This window comes from Salvelinus alpinus, chromosome 21 (genome assembly GCF_045679555.1).
Source record: "Salvelinus alpinus chromosome 21, SLU_Salpinus.1, whole genome shotgun sequence".
NCBI lineage: Eukaryota > Metazoa > Chordata > Actinopteri > Salmoniformes > Salmonidae > Salvelinus > Salvelinus alpinus.
Genome location: NC_092106.1, coordinates 21,640,213 through 21,664,358, shown reverse-complemented (window position 1 = coordinate 21,664,358; position 24,146 = coordinate 21,640,213). Strand labels below are relative to the sequence as shown.

Here is a 24,146-nt window from a genome sequence, read left to right as displayed (position 1 = left end):
GAGTATAATGCAGTCAGTCCTCCCTGACTATGACAGGGACACCCTCTCCTCTGAAAGTGACACTCACTTCTACTGTAAGGATCTCTCAGAACCTGCCTGTCATCTCAGCACACACACACACCAGCCCCTCCGATTCACAGCCTTATTGTCTTCCACAGAGGGGTCCTAAATCACACCATTGTCAGTTTTGTGGGGCGTTAGCTTCTGTGTTAATTACTGTGAGATAGAGAGTCAGTCTTTATATATCTGGGGGGTACGGACTCTCTTGCATGTGCAGAGAATGTACTGTACTGTATGTAACTGTTCATTGTTTATGGTGTGAATAAAACATGATGCAGCTGTAGTAGGATGGATCATGATGCAGCTGTAGTAGGATGGATCATGATGCAGCTGTAGTAGCATGGATCTTGATGCAGCTGTAGTAGGATGGATCATGATGCAGCTGTAGTAGGATGGATCATGATGCAGCTGTAGCAGCATGGATCATGATGCAGCTGTAGAAGGATGGATCATGATGCAGCTGTAGTAGGATGGATCATGATGCAGCTGTAGTAGGATGGATCATGATGCAGCTGTAGTAGGATGGATCATGATGCAGCTGTAGTCGGGTGGATTATGATGCAGCTGTAGTAGGATGGATCATGATGCAGCTGTAGTAGGATGGATCATGATGCAGCTGTAGTAGGATGGATTATGATGCAGCTGTAGTAGGATGGATCATGAGGCAGCTGTAGTAGGATGGATCATGAGGCAGCTGTAGTAGGATGGATCATGATGCAGCTGTAGTAGGATGGATCATGAGGCAGCTGTAGTAGGATGGATCATGAGGCAGCTGTAGTAGGATGGATCATGAGGCAGCTGTAGTAGGATGGATCATGATGCAGCTGTAGTAGGATGGATAATGATGCAGCTGTAGTAGGATGGATCATGAGGCAGCTGTAGTAGGATGGATCATGAGGCAGCTGTAGTAGCATGGATCATGATGCAGCTGTAGTAGGATGGATCATGATGCAGCTGTAGTAGGATGGATCATGATGCAGCTGTAGTAGGATGGATCATGATGCAGCTGTAGCAGCATGGATCATGATGCAGCTGTAGTAGGATGGATCATGATGCAGCTGTAGTAGGATGGATCATGATGCAGCTGTAGTAGGACGGATCATGATGCAGCTGTAGTAGGATGGATCATGAGGCAGCTGTAGTAGGATGGATCATGATGCAGCTGTAGTAGGATGGATCATGATGCAGCTGTAGTAGGATGGATCATGATGCAGCTGTAGTAGGATGGATCATGATGCAGCTGTAGCAGCATGGATCATGATGCAGCTGTAGTAGGATGGATCATGATGCAGCTGTAGTAGGATGGATCATGATGCAGCTGTAGTAGGATGGATCATGATGCAGCTGTAGTAGGATGGATCATGAGGCAGCTGTAGTAGGATGGATCATGATGCAGCTGTAGTAGGATGGATCATGATGCAGCTGTAGCAGCATGGATCATGAGGCAGCTGTAGTAGGATGGATCATGATGCAGCTGTAGTAGGATGGATCATGATGCAGCTGTAGCAGCATGGATCATGAGGCAGCTGTAGTAGGATGGATCATGATGCAGCTGTAGTAGGATGGATCATGATGCAGCTGTAGTAGGATGGATCATGAGGCAGCTGTAGTAGGATGGATCATGATGCAGCTGTAGTAGGATGGATCATGAGGCAGCTGTAGTAGGATGGATCATGATGCAGCTGTAGTAGCATGGATCTTGATGTATGCCAAGTTGTTGTTTTTCTGTTAGTTTTTTGTTATGCAATTATTTTGTTCCCTCTCTCAAAGAGACTCACTTAAATATGCATATCCCAAAACATTATGGATTACATTGTTTAACCAACCAGGGCATTATGAGGATATGACATAGTTTCCAAATGTATTCCCAATCATATGCAGTATATATCTATCTACCCTGCTCTCTCCAGTCATGTCTATATCTAAACCTGATGGGCTGAATGGCTTCTTTCCAGTTTGACACCACACTGCCCACACTGCTTGTTTGCATCTGAGCCGTTGGGGAATCCTCATAGAGGTGTTAGATACTGGTTAATCTGACCCCCATACAGGAGACAGAAAGCAAGCACCTCTCACAGCCTTCAATCCACCGGACTGTCAGTGAGGCGTGGGAGGGAAGGCCTGAGCTGGATGTCCTTTATCCCTAATGTTTGCCATTGACCACCCAGTACCCGGAGCAGACTAGGAGCAGGTGACCTAGTTCCTGACCTCTGTACGTATGCACTGCCTTTGTACAGAGGGCAAGTGAGAGGACAAAACTTTAGTAATCTGTTTTAGTGTTTCCAACTGGGGCAAGAACAGAGGTAAGTTCTAACATAAGTTTCAAGTTTTAACAGTTTTGTGTAAGGTCGGGAGGACAAGTAATATATGTGAGATGCTTACACATTGACTACCACCCAGCCTTGCCCCGCACATCTTGCCCCTATGGCTGTTAATGCAGATATTTGCAAAATACAAGGGAATTTAGAATGAGCCCAAAAAACATGTTCCACCCATGAATGAAGAGTATCATTCACCGCTTTATGCACATAAAAACACAAACAAATGCTTTTTAAAATCCTAATCACACACTGCACCCACTGCATGTGTATTTTCACAAATCCCTCGCCTAATCTGTCATGCAGACCCAAACCTCAGAACACAATTTGCAGTGTATTGATTAAAATCAGGAGGGAGTGGGAGGTAGGGAGTGGGAGGCCTCAGAGCTCTCCCCTCCCTCTCACAGCCTCCTCTCCCAGCCCCATCCCCAATCTTGTAAAGAGGGTCAGTCATTGATCCAGGCAGGCATTGCTGAGAGGAGAGGCCGTCAGGGAGGCCCTGGGATGTGTCCCAAATGGCACCCTATTCCCTATTTAGTGCACTACTTTTGACAAAAGGATGTCATTTGGGATGCACACGTGGCCTCTGGTTCCAGGTCACTGCCTCTGATCCTGCTCGGGTAGTTGTTGAGAGGTAGAAAATAGCAGGTCAACCACTCATTGGCTGGATGTATCGCAGTCTGCCTAGGGAGATCAATACATCAGAGGCTACAGGCTACCGTTCCCAACTCCCACGTTCGGACAGAGGGCTTTAAACGATTTACCATCTACAGGCAAACTCCCAGGGGGAAGAATCCCTGTCATGCCTTCTTCACAACTAAACGCGTGGACCATTTTAAGTCCTTACTGATTTGGACACAGAGGAACTTGAAGCTCGACACCCCCATTTCCTGTAGTCCATGATCAGCTCCTTGATCTTACTGACGTTGACAGAGAGGTTGTTGTTCCGGCACCTCCTCCCTGTAGACTGTCTTGTCGTTGCTGGTGATCAGCCCTACCACCATCGGGTCATAAGCAAACTTGATGATGATGCTGGAGTCATGCATAGCCACACAGTGATGGGTGAACAGAGAGTACAGGAGGGGACTAAGCACACACCCCTGTGGGGCACCCGTGTTGAGGGCCAGCGTAGCAGTGGTGATGTTGCCTACCCTTACCACCTGGGGTCGGCCCGTCAGGAAGTCCAGGGTCCAGTTGCAGAGGGAGATGTTCAGACCCAGGTTCCTATGCTTGGTGACAAGCTTGAAGGGGACACGGGTGTTGTATGCTGAGCTGTAGTCATCAAACAGCATTCTCACATAGGTATTCCTCTTATCTAGGTGGGTGAGGGCAGTGTGGTGTGCAATTGAGATTGTGTCATCTATGGATCCGTTGGGGCGGTATGCAATTTGGAGTGGGTCAAGGGTGTCTGGGATGATGGAGTTGATGTGTGCCATGACCAGCCTTTCAAGCACTTCATGATTACAGATGTGACTGCTACAGGGTGGTAGTCATTGTGGGATGAAGCCTTAGAGTTCTTGGGAACAGGAATGATGGTGGTCATCTTAAAACATGTGGGGATTACAGATTGGGTCAAGGAGAGGTTGAAATTTACCGTGAATATGCCTGCCAGCTGTTCTACGCATGCTCTGAGGAATACTGTCAGGCCCTTCAGCCTTGCGAGTGACCTAATTAAAGACCTTAATCATATTTTCTTCAGAGAGCGAGATCACTCAGTCCTCTGGTCGGTGGGGGCCCTCACACCCGGCAAGGTGTTATTGTTGAAGCGTGCATAATATGAGAGGCATTGTTGGGCAGATCACGTTTGTAATCTGTAATGGACTGTAGCTCCTGACACGTGATGTGTGTCGGAACCTGTGTAATATGATTCTACCTTATTCCTATATTGTCCCTTTGCTCGTTTGATGACTCTGCAGAGGTCATAGCGGGACTTCTTGTATTTGTTCCTGTCTTCAGCCGTAGCCTTAGGGGTTTCTGCGATAGCTCTGTGTGCAGTAGCCCTCTCCTTTAGCTTAAAACCTCTTAAGGATGAGACTTTTTTTTACAATTTTCACCTAAAATGACATACCCAAATCTAACTGCCTGTAGCTCGGGACCTGAAGCAAGCATATGCATAATCTTGATACCATTTGAAAGGAAACATTTTGACGTTTGTGGAAATGTGAAATTAATGTAGGAGAATATAACACATTAGATCAGGTAAAAGATAATACAAACAAAAAAACTATGCGTTTTTTATTTTTTTGTTTTGTTCCATCATCTTTGAAGTGCAGGAGAAAGGCCTTACATTAACATAGGATCCTAGGTAGAATTTAGATTTTATCCACAAGATGGCAGCAGTGCGTGTGCAAAGTTTCAGACTGATCCAGTGAAGACTTACCTCACTACATGATATTTTGCATCAAGTCTGCCAGGAGTTTGCCCAAATGTGCCGAATTGGTAAATGAATACATTTTCAAGTACATAACTATAGAGAACATACAAAATTGCTATGGTAATAAAAAATTATAGTTTCTACACTCCCAGGAATGTCATACATGATGGATCATTAGCTTCCCTACAGAAAATACACTAACCTCCACACATCTAGATGGTTGGGGGGGACCCAGCTCCTACATTTGAATATAAAAATAAATTTTATCAAACAAAGCTATGCTACATTTTATCTCTGGGACCCTCAGGATGACAAGTCAGAGCACGATTACTGAATGTAATATTATTTACCTTCAGAGGTGAATGTATCAAACCAGTTGGCATGATAAAAGTGTTTTGTTGTTGTGCACTATTCTCAAACAATAGCATGGTATTTTGTTTCTGCAATAGCTACTGTAAATTGGACACTGAAGTTAGATTAGCTTTCTGCCCATATAAGACATGTCTATGTCCCGGAAAGTTGGCTGTTGTATACAACGTTTTCTAGTCACATTATCGCATATTGAGCAACAAACCCTGCTGTAGCATAATCTCTGATTCTGATGACCATTTCTCAATGGCGCGAGTCACGGGTACTTCCTGCCACAAGAAAAGCAGCCTATGGATGTAAGGTTTGCTGCCTGTTTATAGCCTCATACAGTTCATTGAGTGCCAGCTTGTTATTTTTCTTGTCCTGAGGTGGAATGTATACAGCAGTCATGATAACAGCTGAAAACTCCCATTGGGAGGTAGAAGGGTCAGCATTTGAGCATCAGGTATTCCAAGAGGGGTGAACAATGGGTCGAGACTTCCACTGACCTGAGCCTAAGGCAGATGAGTCGAAGTTGAAGCCGGAATTGGGGTAACTGTTCTTGTCGGTTATAAGAAATGATAACGGGTACATTTTGTGAAAATAAAGTAAATATAAACGTCAGCAGAATCACAAAATGCCAAAGTTGGGTCAAAGCTTGCAAAAAGGTGGCCATCCAGTATGGCGGCATGAGGCACGACCATTGACCATGGTTGTTATCAGTTTGGTCAGTGTGGTTTGTGGCCCTTTACCATGTCTTTGGACACTGTGTTAACTAACCTCCAGACGAGCTTCAATGCCACACAACTCTCCTTCCGTGGCCTCTAACTGCTCTTAAATGCAAGTAAAACTAAATGCATGCTCTTCAACCTGCCCGCCCGTCCAGCATCACTACTCTGGACGGTTCTGACTTAGAATACGTGGACAACTACAAATACCTAGGGGTCTGGTTAGACTGTAAACTCTCCTTCCAGACTCACATTAAGCATCTTCAATCCAAAATTAAATCTAGAATTGGTTTCCTATTTCGCAACAAAGCATCCTTCACTCATGCTGCCAAACATACCCTCGTAAAACTGACTATCCTACCAATCCTTGACTTCGGCAATGCCATTTACAAAATAGCCTCCAACACTCTATTCAGCAAATTGGATGCAGTCTATCACAGTGCCATCCGTTTTGTCACCAAAGCCCCATATACTACCCACCACTGTGTCCTGTATGCTCTCGTTGGCTGGCCCTCGCTTCATATTCGTCGCCAAACCCACTGGCTCCAGGTCACCTATAAGTCTTTGCTAGGTAAAGCCCCGCCTTATCTCAGCTCACTGGTCACCATAGCAGCACCCACCCGTAAGCATGCGCTCCAGCAGGTATATTTCACTGGTCACCCCCGATGCCAATTCCTCCTTTGGCCGCCTTTCCTTCCAGTTCTCTGCTGCCAATGACTGAAACGAATTGCAAAAATCACTTAAGCTGGAGACTCATATCTCCCTCCCTAACTTTAAGCATCAGCTGTCAGCGCAGCTTAGAGATCATTGCACCTGTACATAGCCCACCTGTAAATAGCCCACCCAACTACCTCATCCCCATATTATTATTTTTTTTTTCTTTCTCCTTTGCACCCCAGTATCTCTACTTGCACATTCATCTTCTGCACATCTATCACTCCAGTGTTTAATTGCTAAATTGTAATTACTTCACCACTACGGCCTATTTATAGCCTTACCTCCATAATCTTACTTCATTTGCACACACTGTATATACACTTTTCTATTGTGTTATTGACTGTCTGTTTGTTTATTCTATGTGTAACTCTGTGTTGTTGTTTGTGTCTCAATGGTTTGCTTTATCTTGGCCAGGTCGCAGTTGTAAATGAGAACTTGTTCTCAACAGGCCTACCTGGTTAAATAAAGGTGAAACAAAATGTAAAAAAATCCATTGTAGATAAACATCATGTCGTCTGGTTTGTTTGGGATCAAGCGCAACGTTGAGTGAAAGCACCTGGATGGTTATCAATATCCCCATCTCTCATCGTAGTTTTACTATTTCACATTGAAGTAAGGAGAGCAGCAACAATTGTGGTTGTCTTGAAAAAAATAAATATATACGACTGAGCAACAACAGTAGAGCTGTATGAAACAAGAAGATATTGCAGTTTCAATTGAATAACTCCCTGAATCAAAGCAGTGTCTGTCCCGAGGTCTCTGGTCTTGGGAGCGCTGCTCAGCTACAGTATGGAGAGTGAGAGGGCTGCTCTCTGTGCACCTGGGGCAGTTATCTGATCTACCTGAAAGCTGCAACTGAAAAAGAGCCAGTGTGCTAATGAGGACAGTCAGCCACAACACTGAACATCACAGATTTGACATGTGGGACAGAGGAGGAAGAATCAATTTAGGTCAAAGTGAATGAATTACTGTATGCATATTTTCAGTTAAGTGGCATGATATCCACAATCAGATTGTTTTAAATTACCAGCACCAGACATTGTGGGTATAGTACAGTACTGTATATAAAAACAGTTGAAAAACCTCTGTTGGATCAGCTAGGTCTTCAACCATATTGCCTTTAGCCAAGGAGCAAGGCATCTGTCAGACAGAGTTCTGAGGAGACCACTGTGGCGCTGGGCTGTTTCCTCAGCCTCTCAGTTAAGATGTTGATCAGTCAGGGGATGTGTTTTCTCACCGCTGAAGGACACAGCTGGGCCGAGCCACACACCACTCCACTTAACCTCTATCCTGCTCCACACCAGTCATTGTTTAACTTCAACATGAGGGAGACGACAGCATGGCATCGCTACACAAACCCACACCACAACTCTTTGATGTGTTTTATGGCAGAGGAAAGCCTTATGGGCTATGCTGGGTCCTCTCTCTTTACTCAGCCTTTCACCCAACCTGCTCTGACACTCCACTCATGTTCCTCACGTTGACGTGAGGAACATAGGGAACAACACTGGGGAACAACCTATAGGGAACAACACTGTAGTGTGAGAGCTTGGGTGTAGGCTACCCGAGGGCTCATTTACCAGGCGAAAAGTCACATGAGAGAGAGAAGCCAAAGGACAGTACTGTATAGTACATTGAGCAGTGGCTGCATAACACGTGACTACTCTGCTCCACTACTGTCGACATGGGAAACATGAAGCTAACATGTAATTAGCATTTTCTATTTTAATGCTGCTGTACAGGCCCAGAGCAGCACGAGCTAGGCTGTTGTTTGAACTCCCAGCGCCAGGAAAGTTTGAGGCTGTCAGTATGGCTTTTGGTTATTATGCTTAACTTTGTATAAGGCAGCTCAAAATGAAGCCATTCTCTCTGTGGAAAGCCATTAGTCTGGGGACAGACAGAGGGGATTGTCCTACCCAGAGAACCCCTTGTGGTGAAATTCATACCACTGAAAACATTGGCCACAGCAGGGAAACATATTTTGTCATGGGAACAATTTTCCCATAATGATAAATAAGTAGCCATTTAAAGAGAAATGTAAGTAGGACTATGCCCAAATATCCTGGAGAATTGACAGTGGAGTGTATGTGCCATTCCACATCACCCTTTGTGTAACTTCATAAATTTTACTTTGGAGAAAAGAGTTCCCCAAACTATTCTAAAACAAGTGATGAAAGAGTTTCCTTCCTGAGGGATATTTGAGTTAATGGAGGTAAAAGCTCATTTTCCCCTTCCCTAAACTCCACATTCAACATCATTCAAGCTGAGAGCTACAGCAAACTCCTGGCATCACATCAAAGCAGGGCAAGCGTCTGCCTCGCTTCCTCTCTCTCTGCCCCCTTTCCTCCGTTCCCTCCATCTCTGGATGTGTTGGACCAGAGAGGGAGGAAGGGAGGGAGGGAAGCGACCAGGGGGAGGGCTTTATGTGTTGTAATCAGATGGGGCCTGCTCCTCAGACAACACTACTGTGGAAATTCAATTCAGACTAGATGCTTGGAGTGGGTGCTCAGTATTGGACTAACTAAAACAAGTGAAACACAGTGAGACAAGAGATTTTATTGATAAACTTGAAGTGCTGAAAAAGGCAGGAATTTCAGACAGAAATTGCACCTTTTCATCAAGGAAGCAAGAGTTAAGGTAACATTTGCTGTAGTTTAAGACAAGTTGTCTCCCTACGAGACAGCTGAGCCAGGCACTGTATCTAGCGTGGTTTACTGTATGTGTTACAAGAGGAGCAGAATCAATGTGATCAGTAAAACATTTTCTGGTGGGGAAAGGCTCAGCTGAGAGGCCAAACTGCCTGACAATATTCATGTAGATGAAAGCTGAGAAGTCAGTAGGTGATTCAAACACTCAGACATACTGTACAACGACATAGAGTAAATTAGCAGCATAGTGAAGCAAGATGTAATAGATAGTATTTTATTTTAAAAGAGAAATTGAGAAGCACTCAACATATTAAAACATTTTTGCCATCTAGTCAATCAAGCTTACGTGATGCTCTTTAAAATAATACATTTTAAAGACAAAGTAATACAGACAGAATATGAGATCCAAACCAAACAAAACAATTATTCAGATTCAGAAGATACTTAACTTTAAAAAAGTGTCCATAAAATTCCTAAGCTCAACCCCGACTCGCCAACAAAAAGTTGTATAAAACATTTAAGTACTTCGCAAAATACATAACCTTACAAAATGTTCTTTTTTTTTTTTTAAACTTCTTTAAAATCACTGTAAAATATTGGCTGGTATTATAGCAAGAAACCAGGAATTTTAATGTAGAATAAAAACGACAGAATGGGCTTCTGCATTTTTTACATCAGTATTATTCACATATGTCATGAATGTTTGATCAAGTCCTCTACTGCAGGTGTTACTGGCCTGATGGAGCCTCTGACTGGTGTATTGCACATGGCTGCTCCTCTTCAACCTCTCTTCGTGACCAGCTTATGTGCTGAGGTGAAGATGCACACTGGTGGCCATGGTAACCAGCAGCGCCACACCATTGAGATGCAGTCTGTCCTGAGGCACCCACACGTCATTCTCAGGTGGGAACCAAGGCATAAACCATATTTTAAACAGCCCCCATTTCCGCCTGGGCTGACTTAAAAACAATGCACTTCAGTTCACAGACCTCCGTTAAGCTAATTCACTCCAATGTCTTTCTGTCTATGACATAATATCAACAAATGTTGCTCACATTTTGCAAATATAAAAAGAATTTGGTTCCATTTAACAGGTCCTCCACTGCAAAAAAGCTCCTCTTCGGGAGCAGTATCGGGGGAGAAGATTTCAAGAATACAGGTTACAGTACAAAAATGTGGTCCACGTTGACTCGCATTGAAACATGCATGTTTTTCTGTTGATGTCTTCGAGCTCATCTCTCCCCTACCTACGTGCCTACCTGCCTACCTACCAACTAAGACCCAGCCCTCATGGCTTTCCCTTCACACTTAAGTACACATGTACCATTTCGCCTCTTGAAAAGACTGAGTGGATTCGATTCAGTTCTACACATTCAAAGACCGTCATACATTAGCACCTTTGACCAACAACGCACAGGAACCCATCTACTGTATCTATCTTCTCAGGACCCCACAGGAGATGTCTTTCAGAGGCCTATAAATCTGCCTGTTACAAATGATTGTTGTTTTTTGTCTAAAGATCATGATCCTCTCATTCTAAGCATTATAGAATGTCCAAATGACGAACTGTAGACAGTGAGTGATGGAACAATGACAAGAAGAAACAAACTTAATTCACAGCTGTAATATTGTTTGCTGACAATAAGCTTAACAGCAATCTCAAATTCGCTAACCAAGAGCTTTGCATTTGTTAAGGTATCAGTGGGAGATATTGTTAGAGCATGTAAACAGAAGGCAGTTGGGTTTGAGAGTGTGATGAGCTCCTTCCAATAGCCTGAGGTTTGCTCTATTCTTTAGACCGCTCGTGATCAGATACGATGGTTCAAACCAGAGCCGAACACACAAGGCTTAAGGACGCTTTCCACCTCCAGAACATCGCTCTATCCATCCTTAATATTTACCTGTGCTGCAGAAAAACAACAAAATACAACTTAAAATAAACTCTAGGCACTGTTGATTTCCAAGGCTTTTTGTTGCAGATAGAGAAGAAAAATGATAGAAAACAAACACTTAAAAATAAGAATCAGAAAGTGATGGTTTCTGCAGACCAAACACTTAGAATTCTCCTCCATTTAAACATAGCGGGGTCCTCCAGTCTAGTCCTCCAACCCAACAGACTAGCAGCTCTAAGTCCTGCAGTGGAGTGGCTGTATGGATTTGGACAGTTAGTCAGTGTCTAGAGGATAAGTGTGGTGAAGTTCTCAAGGTAAGTGTCATATCAGTCTCAAGCCTGCCTTTCACCCTCCCTTCCCTTCCAATAAACCAAAACCAGCTCTCCCTCAGGCCATAATTTTCTGGGGGATCTCTATGGAAGCCTTGAGGAAAATGGAGTTGTCTCTGACATAGTTCCTCTTCTTGATCTCTTCGTGGGAGATGAACTTGGGGTAGCCGAAGCCCAGGGTGCTCTCGTCCAGCGAGTTGCGGGTGCTGCACGGCTTCTGGAAGTTCTTCCAGTTGGGGTCAGGGTTGAAGGTCTCTGTGATGTGTTGGGACTTGGACAGCGACGGGTCGCTCTGGTCCATGATGGAGAAGGTCACCTTGTAGGAGAAGGGCCACTCAAGCAGGTTGTCGTACTCCCCTGGCAGTACCCGGATGTAGATGGACAGGTGCGAGCCCTCCCCACTGCCATTACCATTGAGAAACGCAGACACCTGCAACTTGTAGCCATAGCGATGGGTATAGAAGGGCGGGCTGAAGAACTCATGGTTGTTCCGGAGCTTGGCCTCCTGGAGTTTCCGGGAGTAGTCGCTGAGCTTCCAGATGAGCACTCCATCGTTGCTGACTGACAGCTCCTCCATCTCCCTCCGCAGCTCCAGGATCTCCTGCCGCTGGCGCCCCACCAGGCTGCACATCATGGTCAGGTGGGACTTGGTCGTGTCCTCCAGGTGACGACCGATCGCTAGTTTTGGGCACTGCAAGGAGAGAGGAGAGACTGGTTAGGGAGAGGTCACTGTGTGTAGCAAGGAGGGTGAAACTCTATATAGTACAAACTCTGTATAGAAATGTGTTGTGTTTAATAATGTGGTACAGTATGCACATCACACTAGATTGTTTTGTCTGTTTGAGTTTCACATTCAAGCCTCCTACAGTAAGTGAATGTTTTCTGTCTGCTGATCAGCTGCCCTTTTGGGAGCCCTGCCATACACATTTGTGTTTGGTGTACTGAACATTTGCACTCTTGGTTGTACTCTCTCGCCTGATGCCTTTGTGGTCAGGGAGAGAGTCATTTATGCATTTGTCAGACCATGTGCATTGCTTTGCACTGAGCTTTCCAAACTCGCTCCCATTTCAAACTGAAGGACAGAAGCTGACAACACAGCATGAAGCCTGTTTTCTCTGACTCTGGGAGCTCTCCACATTTTCTCAGATTGACGTCAGTTTCAAAAATAGACTAAAATACGCTGTCAGAGCGGAGGAGAAGTGTGACTCTCATTAAAATAGAGCCTAGAGGCACGGACGGGCAGACAGTGATGTATGTTGGAGACAATCATCGCTTTGGACATAAGTTACTGGGTTTCAACGCCACCAGAGCATGAAGCATAATAATCCAAATATAATTTTGGAAAGATGCACAAAAAACAACCCGAGAGTGGAAAAATGATAAAACCTGACGTCAATAAAGCAGTGGGCAGTAATGAAACATCCAACTATGCCTCTTGCAAGAAGCTAGAATCAAAGTTCTTCTCTTTGAGGGTCTGACGTAATAAAAAGCAGCTAGATCGCAGCAGATCAGTCTTACCCTGTGTTTGCAGCCAGCATCTTTGAAGGGGCAGAGGATGAGGGCACTGCCACAGTTCTCCTTCACATGATTGGCCAAGTCCTCCCGGGCAATGTTAGGGGTCCCACACTGGTTTGGGCACGCAACTGGAAACCGAGGGCAGTGGTACTGATGGTTCTGTAGGGCAGAAAAAAAAGATATATTTATTATTTAATTTATTACATTATGTACTTTACACAGCAGAATCACTGTGAGTGATTAAAAATGGTTGTGTATCATATTGAACAAATTACTGTCTATTAAAATGTATGAATGGGATAAACAAGTTGATTATGGAGCTGATGTCTGCATCATAAAGCATGTGCTCTGAGAGGGAGACATGATGAATAAACTGTGGGTATGAGAGAAGAGGAGAGTGGGAGTGGCTGGCCGGCCGCTGGGCCTGAGGACAGGATGTGTGCAGAGACAGGTGCTGCCGGGGGTGGGCGCAGCCAGCACAAACAGCAGCGGCACACACTGCGGGCTGGCACAGAAGTGAGCACCATGAAAGCCAGTGTTCATGCAGCCATGGGCCCAGTGCCATCCTGCTCTACAGAGACTGAGAACCCTCCTTCATCCACGACAGACTGCACTGTTCTTTCATCACACACAGTCAAATAGGGGAAGGACTCATGACAACCCTCCAGAATATACCTTCAAAACACTTCATTCTCACAGGTCTGAGTTTGGGCACTAATTTAAGTCTAGCCTTCCAATACAAATACTACATTAATGGGTACATTTTCTTTCCCATCAATCACGTGATGACAAATGTGATTGTAAAACAAGACACGCAGGAGAATGTAGGGAAGGAAGAAGTCCTAGAGCTTGTTCGGTCAGAGGAGGTGTGTTGGTGTTGTTGACTAACCTGGATGGTGTCGAAGACAAACTCCTTGCCACAGTACTTGCAGGGCTGCGTGCGTTTGGGACACTCAGCCAGACTGTGCTGGGACAGGAGCCGACGCATCATCCGCGCACCACACTTATTCTCACAGTACACACTCTCCTGGGGACAGATACCCTGGTGGTTCTGGGAGAAAAGACAGGACACACAAACAGGTCACAACACAGCAGTGATTTCACAACCCGCAAAACTACCAGCAAAACTACCAAGCTTTCAGCGCAGTTCATCATAATTGTGACTCGTTTCAAGAAGCTAGGTGTATGTCGCACGTCCCTACTTCACAAGAGAGGCATTTTAATGTATTTTGAAACATTTTATGAAAATGTGTTTTATTGGCAGAAATCCCTTCTGGAACATGTGAACTTTCATGTGCCTTAATAACAAACTTGTATGCCATCTGTAAATATGAATACAATTGTTAAATTACGAGCCTAGTTGGTTTAGCCACAGAAAAAGTCATGAACCTTCCTGCTAGCCATGATTAGCTGAGATAATGGATGGGCTGGACATGCCGAGAGATTAGTTTGTATTGGTGTGCCATGTAGCATGCTTCTGTCTATAACATGAGCTGCTCAGTATGTGTAGATAATCCTTGATACTGTGGATTTTTTAAAATATATCATGGAGAACTGCAAAAGTGTTGCTACTGCTCTCAATATTGCTTCCCTGAATTTAACAGGAGCTATCGACAAAGATCAGTGGGAAGAAGTTGTGATGGACTACTTTCTGGAGGACGATCATGCCATGCTGACTCTCTCTGACGATGAGGAAATCCCTGATTTTGGTAAAACATTTTTCATTAAACCAGACATTACAGAGTCTTCTGATGACAGTGATGGAGAAGAAACGGTGATCAACAGTGTTCTTGTCACGGAAGAAATTGACCGAGTTTTGAAATCAGTGTAATGCCCGATGGAAGCAGAGTACTGTATGATTGCAAGCTAGCTAACATTGAACCTAGTTGGTTAGCTGTAGCTACCTGCAGATTCATACATGGTGGCCAGCTATGAGTGGGGCTAAGGCTTAAGAGGGTGTGAACGATGCTGAATGGGTGTAGACAAAAAAGAGCTCTCCAGTAGGTGTCCCAAAACATTCAAGGGCCATTTTCTATAAAAGTGGTGTTACAAGTTAATCAACTTTCAAAGCAGAATTACTTTCCCCTTGTTCCTCAACTGCAGTGTATGATATACCATTTACTAGTTCGCAGTGTCTACTTTTATACAATGTAAAAAACTAAAATTCAAATTTTGCTACATAAGACCGAATCGAGGTGGTGGGTCACAATTGGTCAGATAAAAAAAAGTAATTGGTATGCATCAATTTTATGATCCCATTGCCACTGAAAATGAACAAATAATTATCCTATAAAAAGCTTGAGCCATAGTGGAAAGGCCACATTGGGCCTGTATAAAACAGAAAGGCCACATTGGGCCTGTATAAAACAGAAAGGCCACATTGGGCCTGTATAAACAGAGGAGGGTCAGCCTGTAAACAGTAACAGAGGTGTTACTTAGAGGGAGAGAGGCTAACTTTAACCCTGAGGCACTACTTCTCCTGGACTGAGAGAAAAACACACGGTATGAAATGTGCACAGTTCTACCTCTCTCCCCTCACGCCAACACACATTCTTTCTGAATACACTGCCACCTTCGAAAGCGAGCGTAATTTACATACTGGGCATTCTGGTGTAGACACTACAAAGATTGCTATTCACCAGGTTGTTTATTTGTAAGTGCTACCCTGTAAAAATATACATTTAAAAAAAAAAGTAAGTCTCTGCTTATTGTTGTTGTTTACCTCATAGGCCTCCCCGGTGAACTCGCTGCCGCAGAACTCGCACTTGACCTTGCGCTTGGGGCAGTCGTGCTGCAGGTGGTCGGGCAGGTCACGGCGCGTCAGCTTGATGGAGCAGCGGTTCGGGCAGGGGATCACATTGAAGGCGCAGGTGGAGAAGTGGCCCTGAGGGTGACGGAGGGAGGGGGGAGAGAGGAATGTGTCAGCAGCCAGACACGCTGCATTTAGCATTTAGCCAGGCTTCAGCTAGCAGATAACACAACACACTGGAGGCAGGAGACACAGGGCTCTGGTCACAAAGGAGGTGGCTTAGACAGGAGGAACAAGGGAGAGGATGAGATACTGTAGAGAGATAGAAAGGTAAAACAAACAAAAAAAAGGTTAGAAAGCCAGGCAGGCAGCTACTGACCTGGAGCTGCATCATCTGTCCGGTCCAGCGACAGCCCTCCTCACTGTGGATGCAGCGGATGGGCAGAGCCAGGATCTGCTGCTCTAGCTCTGGGTCAGGGTAGATCTGTAGCCATGACACAACCATGAGGACATGATCTGCATGTGTGACCGAGTAAGACAAAGGGTGTTTCCAGCAGTCTAGTAATGATTATCATGTTGATGCCCAACTAAGTGTATTACTAATACAATGAAGCCTTGACAAAGAGGGTCAGAGTGACCAGCAGCCAAACAGCAGAAGAGGATGTTCAAAGTACTAGTCATGGACATGTGACATGAATGACGAATGAATCAGTCCCACAGGAATATTAGGAATAACAATTAAACTTCTGTGAACACAAGAATATATACTGCAATGTTTATGGAATTATAGTTCATGAAATGTTGAAAACATCAGAGAGAGAATTAGAGTGAGGGAGAGAGAGAACACCCCATAGTCACTGATCAAGAAGGATGAGGTCCTTCTCTATCCAATCAAGCCAAATCCGCTCCCTACAGGACAGTATCCTCTGGATTTACAGATTTAGGCCACACACAACCCATGTGAGGCAGCACTGCATGCATCTCCGTCCCTATGGTGCCCAGGCTGCCTTTGTCACATGAGGAGAAAAGGAACTTCCTCAAAATGTCAAAGCTGTCCCTAAAACAAATAACAGCTCAACTGTAGTCACACAAGAGGCGGTCTCTTTCTCTATAGGCTATGAATCAAAACATTGAGATACTATGGTTTTACCATAGCCTAAATATGATTTATACATAAATAAGTACACTGTAAATGTTTATGGTCTTGGTACCCTATTAGAACTGTAAAAGGTAAATGTGCAGTGGAATTAAAAAGAGTCCAGTGAATAATACTATAACGACCCTGGGTTTATAAGCACGGAAATCGACTCTGCCGCACGAGCATGCTTTTGCGGCACAGTCGATAGCGCGCCGGACTTCGGGCTAGAAGGTTGAGGGTTCGAGACCTGCTCCCTTCTGTTTCATTACATTGGTGTCAGAAGTGATCGGACCTTGCATCCACGACAGTGCCTGTGCTTGGCCGGTGAGCGCGTTCCTGTAAGACGTAGAGCCGCAAAGTAGCGCGAGGACGCGCTCTTTGAAAGGAGGGAGTAGTGTAACGACCCTGGGTTTATAAGCGGGAAATCGACTCTACCGCACAAGCATGCTTTTGCGGCACAGTCGATAGCGCGCCGGACCTCGGGCTAGAAGGTCGAGGGTTCGAGACCTGCTCCCTGCTGTTTCATTACAATACATTAGAACCAAAAGTAGATCTGAGGTAAAACTTTTCACTCTGACTTGGCAGCCTTTATTGGTCCATTAACTGTTATGTCATCGCAAATAAAAGCTGTGTGCTACAGTAGTTTAACTAGTGAGGATGAATTATATATTACATTAACCATGCTGTAATGAACACTGCCTTCAAATCCCCAAAATACATACAGTGGGGAGAACAAGTATTTGATACACTGCCGATTTTGCAGGTTTTCCTACTTACAAAGCATATAGAGGTCTGTAATTTTGATCATAGGTACACTTCAACTGTGAGAGACGGAATCTAAAACAAAAATCCAGAAAATCACATTGTATGATTTTTAAGTAATTAATTTGCATTTTATTGCATGACATAAGTATTTGATACATCAGAAAAGCAGAACTTAATATTTGGTACAGAAACCTTTTGTTTGCAATTACAGAGATCATACGTTTCCTGTAGTTCTTGACCAGGTTTGCACACACTGCAGCAGGGATTTTGGCCCACTCCTCCATACAGACCTTCTCCAGATCCTTCAGGTTTCGGGGCTGTCGCTGGGCAATACGGAATTTCAGCTCCCTCCAAAGATTTTCTATTGGGTTCAGGTCTGGAGACTGGCTAGGCCACTCCAGGACCTTGAGATGCTTCTTACGGAGCCACTCCTTAGTTGCCCTGGCTGTGTGTTTCCGGTCGTTGTCATGCTGGAAGACCCAGCCACGACCCATCTTCAATGCTCTTACTGAGGGAAGGAGGTTGTTGGCCAAGATCTCGCGATACATGGCCCCATCCATCCTCCCCTCAATACGGTGCAGTCGTCCTGTCCCCTTTGCAGAAAAGCATCCCCAAAGAATGATGTTTCCACCTCCATGCTTCACGGTTGGGATGGTGTTCTCGGGGTTGTACTCATCCTTCTTCTTCCTCCAAACACGGCGAGTGGAGTTTAGACCAAAAAGCTCTATTTTTGTCTCATCAGACCACATGACCTTCTCCCATTCCTCCTCTGGATCATCCAGATGGTCATTGGCAAACTTCAGACAGGCCTGGACATGCGCTGGCTTGAGCAGGGGGACCTTGCGTGCGCTGCAGGATTTTAATCCATGACGGCGTAGTGTGTTACTAATGGTTTTCTTTGAGACTGTGGTCCCAGCTCTCTTCAGGTCATTGACCAGGTCCTGCCGTGTAGTTCTGGGCTGATCCCTCACCTTCCTCATGATCATTGATGCCCCACGAGGTGAGATCTTGCATGGAGCCCCAGACCGAGGGTGATTGACTGTCATCTTTAACTTCTTCCATTTTCTAATAATTGCGCCAACAGTTGTTGCCTTCTCACCAAGCTGCTTGCCTATTGTTCTGTAGCCCATCCTAGCCTTGTGCAGGTCTACAATTTTATCCCTGATGTCTTTACACAGCTCTCTGGTCTTGGCCATTGTGGAGAGGTTGGAGTCTGTTTGATTGAGTGTGTGGACAGGTGTCTTTTATACAGGTAATGAGTTCAAACAGGTGCAGTTAATACACGTAATGAGTGGAGAACAGGAGGGCTTCTTAAAGAAAAACTAACAGGTCTGTGAGAGCCGGAATTCTTACTGGTTGGTAGGTGATCAAATACTTATGTCATGCAATAAAATGCAAATTAATTACTTAAAAATCATACAACGTGATTTTCTGGATTTTTGTTTTAGATTCCGTCTCTCATAGTTGAAGTGTACCTATGATAAAAATTACAGACCTCTACATGCTTTGTAAGTAGGAAAACCTGCAAAATCGGCAGTGTATCAAATACTTGTTCTCCCCACTGTAGCAGAGAAGAGTCTTGCTATCTGAAAAGAGCACAGTACTATGGCAGATAATTGGTGTGTGTGTTGGTGTGTGAGCAGCCTGTGATGTGTGTGTTGTGTTTCAGGTTGGGTACTATGACAGCAACAAATAAAGAATAGGCTATCTGTGCAAATGGACCAATAAAGCAACTATTGTGCTACAGAACAGCACTGTCTCTTACAATCTACTGCAGCATGTACCGCAGCATAATAATGCATGGTGAGTGATTGAAGCAGATAACCGCAATACTATTTCCTACTGGAAATCACATGCGCTGAGCCAAGATGACAAAGAAACCAAATCCTCTAAAGTAAACCTTAACGTTCCCTCATTGTTCCTGCCTGGGAGTCTGCGGGGGACTGCAATAAAGACCTTTTAATAACATAGGCCCTGGCGGATCAGGGAACTAAAGCTCTTTGGAGTGCTAACTTCGACTCTGTCTGTCTGCGTTTTGGAAGAGTCAGTCAGCTGCAGTCTCAGCAGAACCCATCCCTTTACATTACTGACATTCTGCTTCCTCTCTGACAACAGGGACATATTTGAATGAGATGTTGCACTGCCTGGGTGAAATGAGAGCATTATTATAATTGAGCTATGTTCAGGGGAGGGCAAGGACAGGGAAATAGCGTAATGAGCTGTACCCAGGGAGCTGGACTTTGTCCCAAATGGCACCCTATTCCCTATATACTGCACTAGTTTTGATCAGGGCTCACAGGGTTCTGGTCAACAGAAGTGCACTATATAGGGAGTAGGGTGCCAATTGGGATGTATCCCTAGTCACCTGCAGGGGGTAATTTACAGGTGACTGGAAGGCTATGAAGGCATCAGTAAATAACAGATGTACAATGAGCACGTCCTCACTGTGGGGACCCATGTACTGCTTCTCGGTCGTGACTACAGTCTCCTTAAGTGCTTCACTAGCAGTCGCAGCTCAGCACCCACTGACCTCACACTCACCACCTCACTGGATTGCTGCCTCTGAACTCCTAACACACTTTAGCATGCTAATGTTCTAGTATAGAGCACGATGGGCCTACTGTATGAGCAATTATTGTATTCATGGGAAAACTAGCCAGTGAGACTGTACAGTAACTGAGATGATGAATTAGTGACCAATGGTGTTTTTATTGCTTTGTTAAGTGTTAAGCTTGGGGTCCTCTCATGCACAGAGCAGAATTAAGTCCTTATCCTTTCGCTACACACTGTGGCAAAATGGAGAAATCAAGTTGATAAGAGAGTGATTCTTTCATTATGAATAGAGACTGCCACCATCAGTACAATCTGATTAAATGCTTAAAAGAAAAGATGGAGTAAGAAGCCAAAAGTTGAATAAAAGAGATTTAGATGTGGTATTCTTTCAGTGGAACCCGGATGAAGAGGTTTAGGAGAGCTAATGTTTTAGTGATTTGAAGGTTTTTGCCTCCCTTTTCTAACAGATCAACCCAATACCCTGCTTTTCTCAAGCAATGCAATACTTAAAACATTTAAACACAACCTTTGACTTTGGCTGCTAGGCTGGAGAGTGTTTTTACCACTCCCCAGCCGCTCTCTGGTTGTGTAATAATGTCTGCTCATTTGTTTTTCATGGGTACTGTATTAAACTCTAAAACTTCCATGTTGACAGTAGTGTGCGAGAGTTTTGTGCATTGAGAAACGGACCGCCATCAACCCTGACATTCCAAGGGGAATGAGTAGCCTGTGGTCCTTCATTAGCACAATTAGTGGGCCTATACTAGGATGACTAGCTAGCTGCCTGAGCCCTCTGTCTGTCTGTTGGTCTAAGGGTCTGGGGCAAGGGACATGGTGACTCACGTGTCCATGCGGTGTCTCAAATGGGACCCTATTCCCTATATAGTCCACTACTTTTGGTCTAAATAGTGCACTATATAGGGAATATAGTACAATTTGGGTCCCTTCAGATTCACATTTAAAATAAGGCCTCATCTCAGCCTAACCAGGACATTCATAATCAGTGTGTTGTATGGGTAAGTTACTGGGTAGCCCAGAGACATCAGAAAGTGAGGGTGAATTATGTTGATTGGGGCATGGTTGTAGGCTTAACTATGGTTGTAGGCTAAAGTATTGCTTAACTGGAACACAGATCGTATTCAAACTTGAATACGCATGTGAGAAAGTGGGTAAGAGGGTTTTAACCGTACCTTGGCATAGTCCAGGGGCAGCTGGTCCTCTGGGCACTTGAAGACCCCCTCACTGTAAGACACAAGAAGGAAAAGACACGTTAGTTGCCTTCAAAAGGATCACCACCCCCATCTCTGCTCTCACACACCCATCCCAACCACACTGCACTGTACAATAAAGGCAGATGAGTTTCTGAGCCACTGGCTTTTATGTAGTTGCGCTTTCATCTTCCCTCCCTCTAGGGATTTATTTCCACAAATTCAGTTGTATTACTGGAGAGGAAAAGAGAACACATTAGAACCTGAACTGTCTATCCATAATACATTAAGGGCTTCTCTTGCTCGCCCCCGCCCCTCTCATGTCAAAGGTGTTCATTTTTACCCCTATTTTTGAAGGCAGGGGGATGACAAACTGAGCGAGTGTGAAGCAGCTGAAGAGGGCGGTAAAGCCTGGTCTTTGTACACTCACTGGTTTGCCAGTGAGGCTGGTGGCTTGTCTGGGCAACTAGCTGCTGCCTCTCTTTGTTCCTCCCTTCCTCCCTCCCTCCAGCGGCAATAAAACCCAAAATAAGATCTCTGGGTTTATCACACAGGCAGTGCCACAAAAAAAAACTCATTCCCTGCCCTGATTTAGAGGCCTTTTACCAAGGGGCCAGATGAGATGGGTGGCGGTGGCCCTCAGGTAACAACGCAGCACGTCCCCAGTCCTGATGTCACCATGAAATATTCACTCTGGTAAATAACGGAGATGACGTCACTGTAGTACTATAGGCAGTCAGGCAGGCAGTGGGCTCACTGCGTGCTGAGCCCATAGATCTACTGTACAGCAAAGCCAGTCAATCAGTGACACAAAGAGCAACTTTAAAAGGCCATCAGTGGCTGATCCCCTGAGATGCATTAGGGCTCGAACATACCAATAGCGTTTGCCTGCCGAGAGTACTCGCAAACTGACTGCAAACTGATTTTACATGTAGAATCGCGTGACAATGTCGCCAGTCAGATGTCAACAGCAGCCTGAACGATCGATAGACGAACGGGAAATCCACATTCGGTGCGATGTGTGCACCCTTTAAAGAGATGTGTCGGTAGTGTAGCGGTGGGCTGCTTGGCTGCAGGCCCCCTGCTGAGCCATAGGGGTGTCTGGGATCAAATCAAATCAAATTTTATTAGTCACATACACATGGTTAGCAGATGTTAATGCGAGTGTAGCGAAATGCTTGTGCTTCTAGTTCCGACAATGCAGTAATAACCAACAAGTAATCTAACCTAACAATTCCACAACTACTACCTTATACACACACACAAGTGTAAAGGGATAAAGAATATGTACATAAAGATATATGAATGAGTGGTGGTACAGAACGGCATGGCAAGATGCAGTAGATGGTATAGAGTACGGTATATACATATGAGATGAGTACTGTAGGGTATGTAAACATAAAGTGGCATAGTTTAAAGTGGCTAGTGGTACATGTATTACATAAGATGGCAAGATGCAGTAGATGATATAGAGTACAGTATATACATATGAGATGGGTAATGTAGGGTATGTAAACATTATATTAAGTGGCATTGTTTAAAGTGGCTAGTGGTACATTTTTACATAATTTCCATCAATTCCCATTTTTAAAGTGGCTGGAGTTGAGTCAGTATGTTGGCAGCGGCCGCTAAATGTTAGTGGTGGCTGTTTAACAGTCTGATGGCCTTGAGATAGAAGCTGTTTTTCAGTCTCTCGGTCCCTGCTTTGATGCACCTGTACTGACCTCGCCTTCTGGATGATAGCGGGGTGAACAGGCAGTGGCTTGGGTGGTTGTTGTCCTTGATGATCTTTATGGCCTTCCTGTGACATCGGGTGGTGTAGGTGTCCTGGAGGGCAGGTAGTTTGCCCCCGGTGGTGCGTTCTGCAGACCTCACTACCCTCTGGAGAGCCTTACGGTTGTGGGCGGAGCAGTTGCCGTACCAGGCGGTGATACAGCCCGACAGGATGCTCTCGATTGTGCATCTGTAGAAGTTTGTGAGTGCTTTTGGTGACAAGCCGAATTTCTTCAGCCTCCTGAGGTTGAAGAGGCGCTGCTGCGCCTTCTTCACAACGCTGTCTGTGTGGGTGGACCAATTCAATTTGTCCGTGATGTGTACACCGAGGAACTTAAAACTTTCCACCTTCTCCACTACTGACCCGTCGATGTGGATAGGGGGGTGCTCCCTCTGCTGTTTCCTGAAGTCCACAATCATCTCCTTTGTTTTGTTGACGTTGAGTGTGAGGTTATTTTCCTGACACCACACTCCGAGGGCCCTCACCTCCTCCCTGTAGGCCGTCTCGTCGTTGTTGGTAATCAAGCCTACCACTGTAGTGTCATCCGCAAACTTGATGATTGAGTTGGAGGCGTGCATGGCCACGCAGTCGTGGGTGAACAGGGAGTACAGGAGAGGGCTCAGAACGCACCCTTGTGGGGCCCCAGTGTTGAGGATCAGCGGGGTGGAGATGTTGTTACCTACCCTCACCACCTGGGGGCGGCCCGTCAGGAAGTCCAGGACCCAGTTGCACAGGGCGGGGTCGAGACCCAGGGTCTCGAGCTTGATGACGAGTTTGGAGGGTACTATGGTGTTAAATGCTGAGCTGTAATCGATGAACAGCATTCTCACATGGGTATTCCTCTTGTCCAGATGGGTTAGGGCAGTGTGCAGTGTGGTTGCGATTGCGTCGTCTGTGGACCTATTGGGTCGGTAAGCAAATTGGAGTGGGTCTAGGGTGTCCGGTAGGGTGGAGGTGATATGGTCCTTGACTAGTCTCTCAAAGCACTTCATGATGACGTGAAGTGAGTGCTACGGGGCGGTAGTCGTTT

General features: G+C 45.1%; 1 protein-coding gene across 2 annotated transcripts in view; it reads right to left on the bottom strand.

The window, feature by feature from the left end:
* Positions 1-9,451: 9,451 nt before the first annotated feature.
* LOC139548058 (TNF receptor-associated factor 4-like) overlaps positions 9,452-24,146 on the bottom strand; it is a 51,975-nt gene continuing 37,280 nt past the window's right edge. Inside the window, exons 2-7 of one of the 2 annotated variants that reach the window (XM_071357372.1) lie at positions 21,325-21,376; positions 16,058-16,162; positions 15,652-15,813; positions 13,819-13,980; positions 12,933-13,088; positions 9,452-12,105 (exon numbers count right to left, since the gene is read on the bottom strand). In XM_071357372.1, the coding sequence (XP_071213473.1) occupies positions 11,473-12,105; positions 12,933-13,088; positions 13,819-13,980; positions 15,652-15,813; positions 16,058-16,162; positions 21,325-21,376 (1,270 nt within the window). In that variant the 3' untranslated portion in view covers positions 9,452-11,472. Of the gene's footprint in view, positions 12,106-12,932; positions 13,089-13,818; positions 13,981-15,651; positions 15,814-16,057; positions 16,195-21,324; positions 21,377-24,146 lie in introns of both variants that reach the window. The other variant, XM_071357373.1, reaches the window with a different exon arrangement.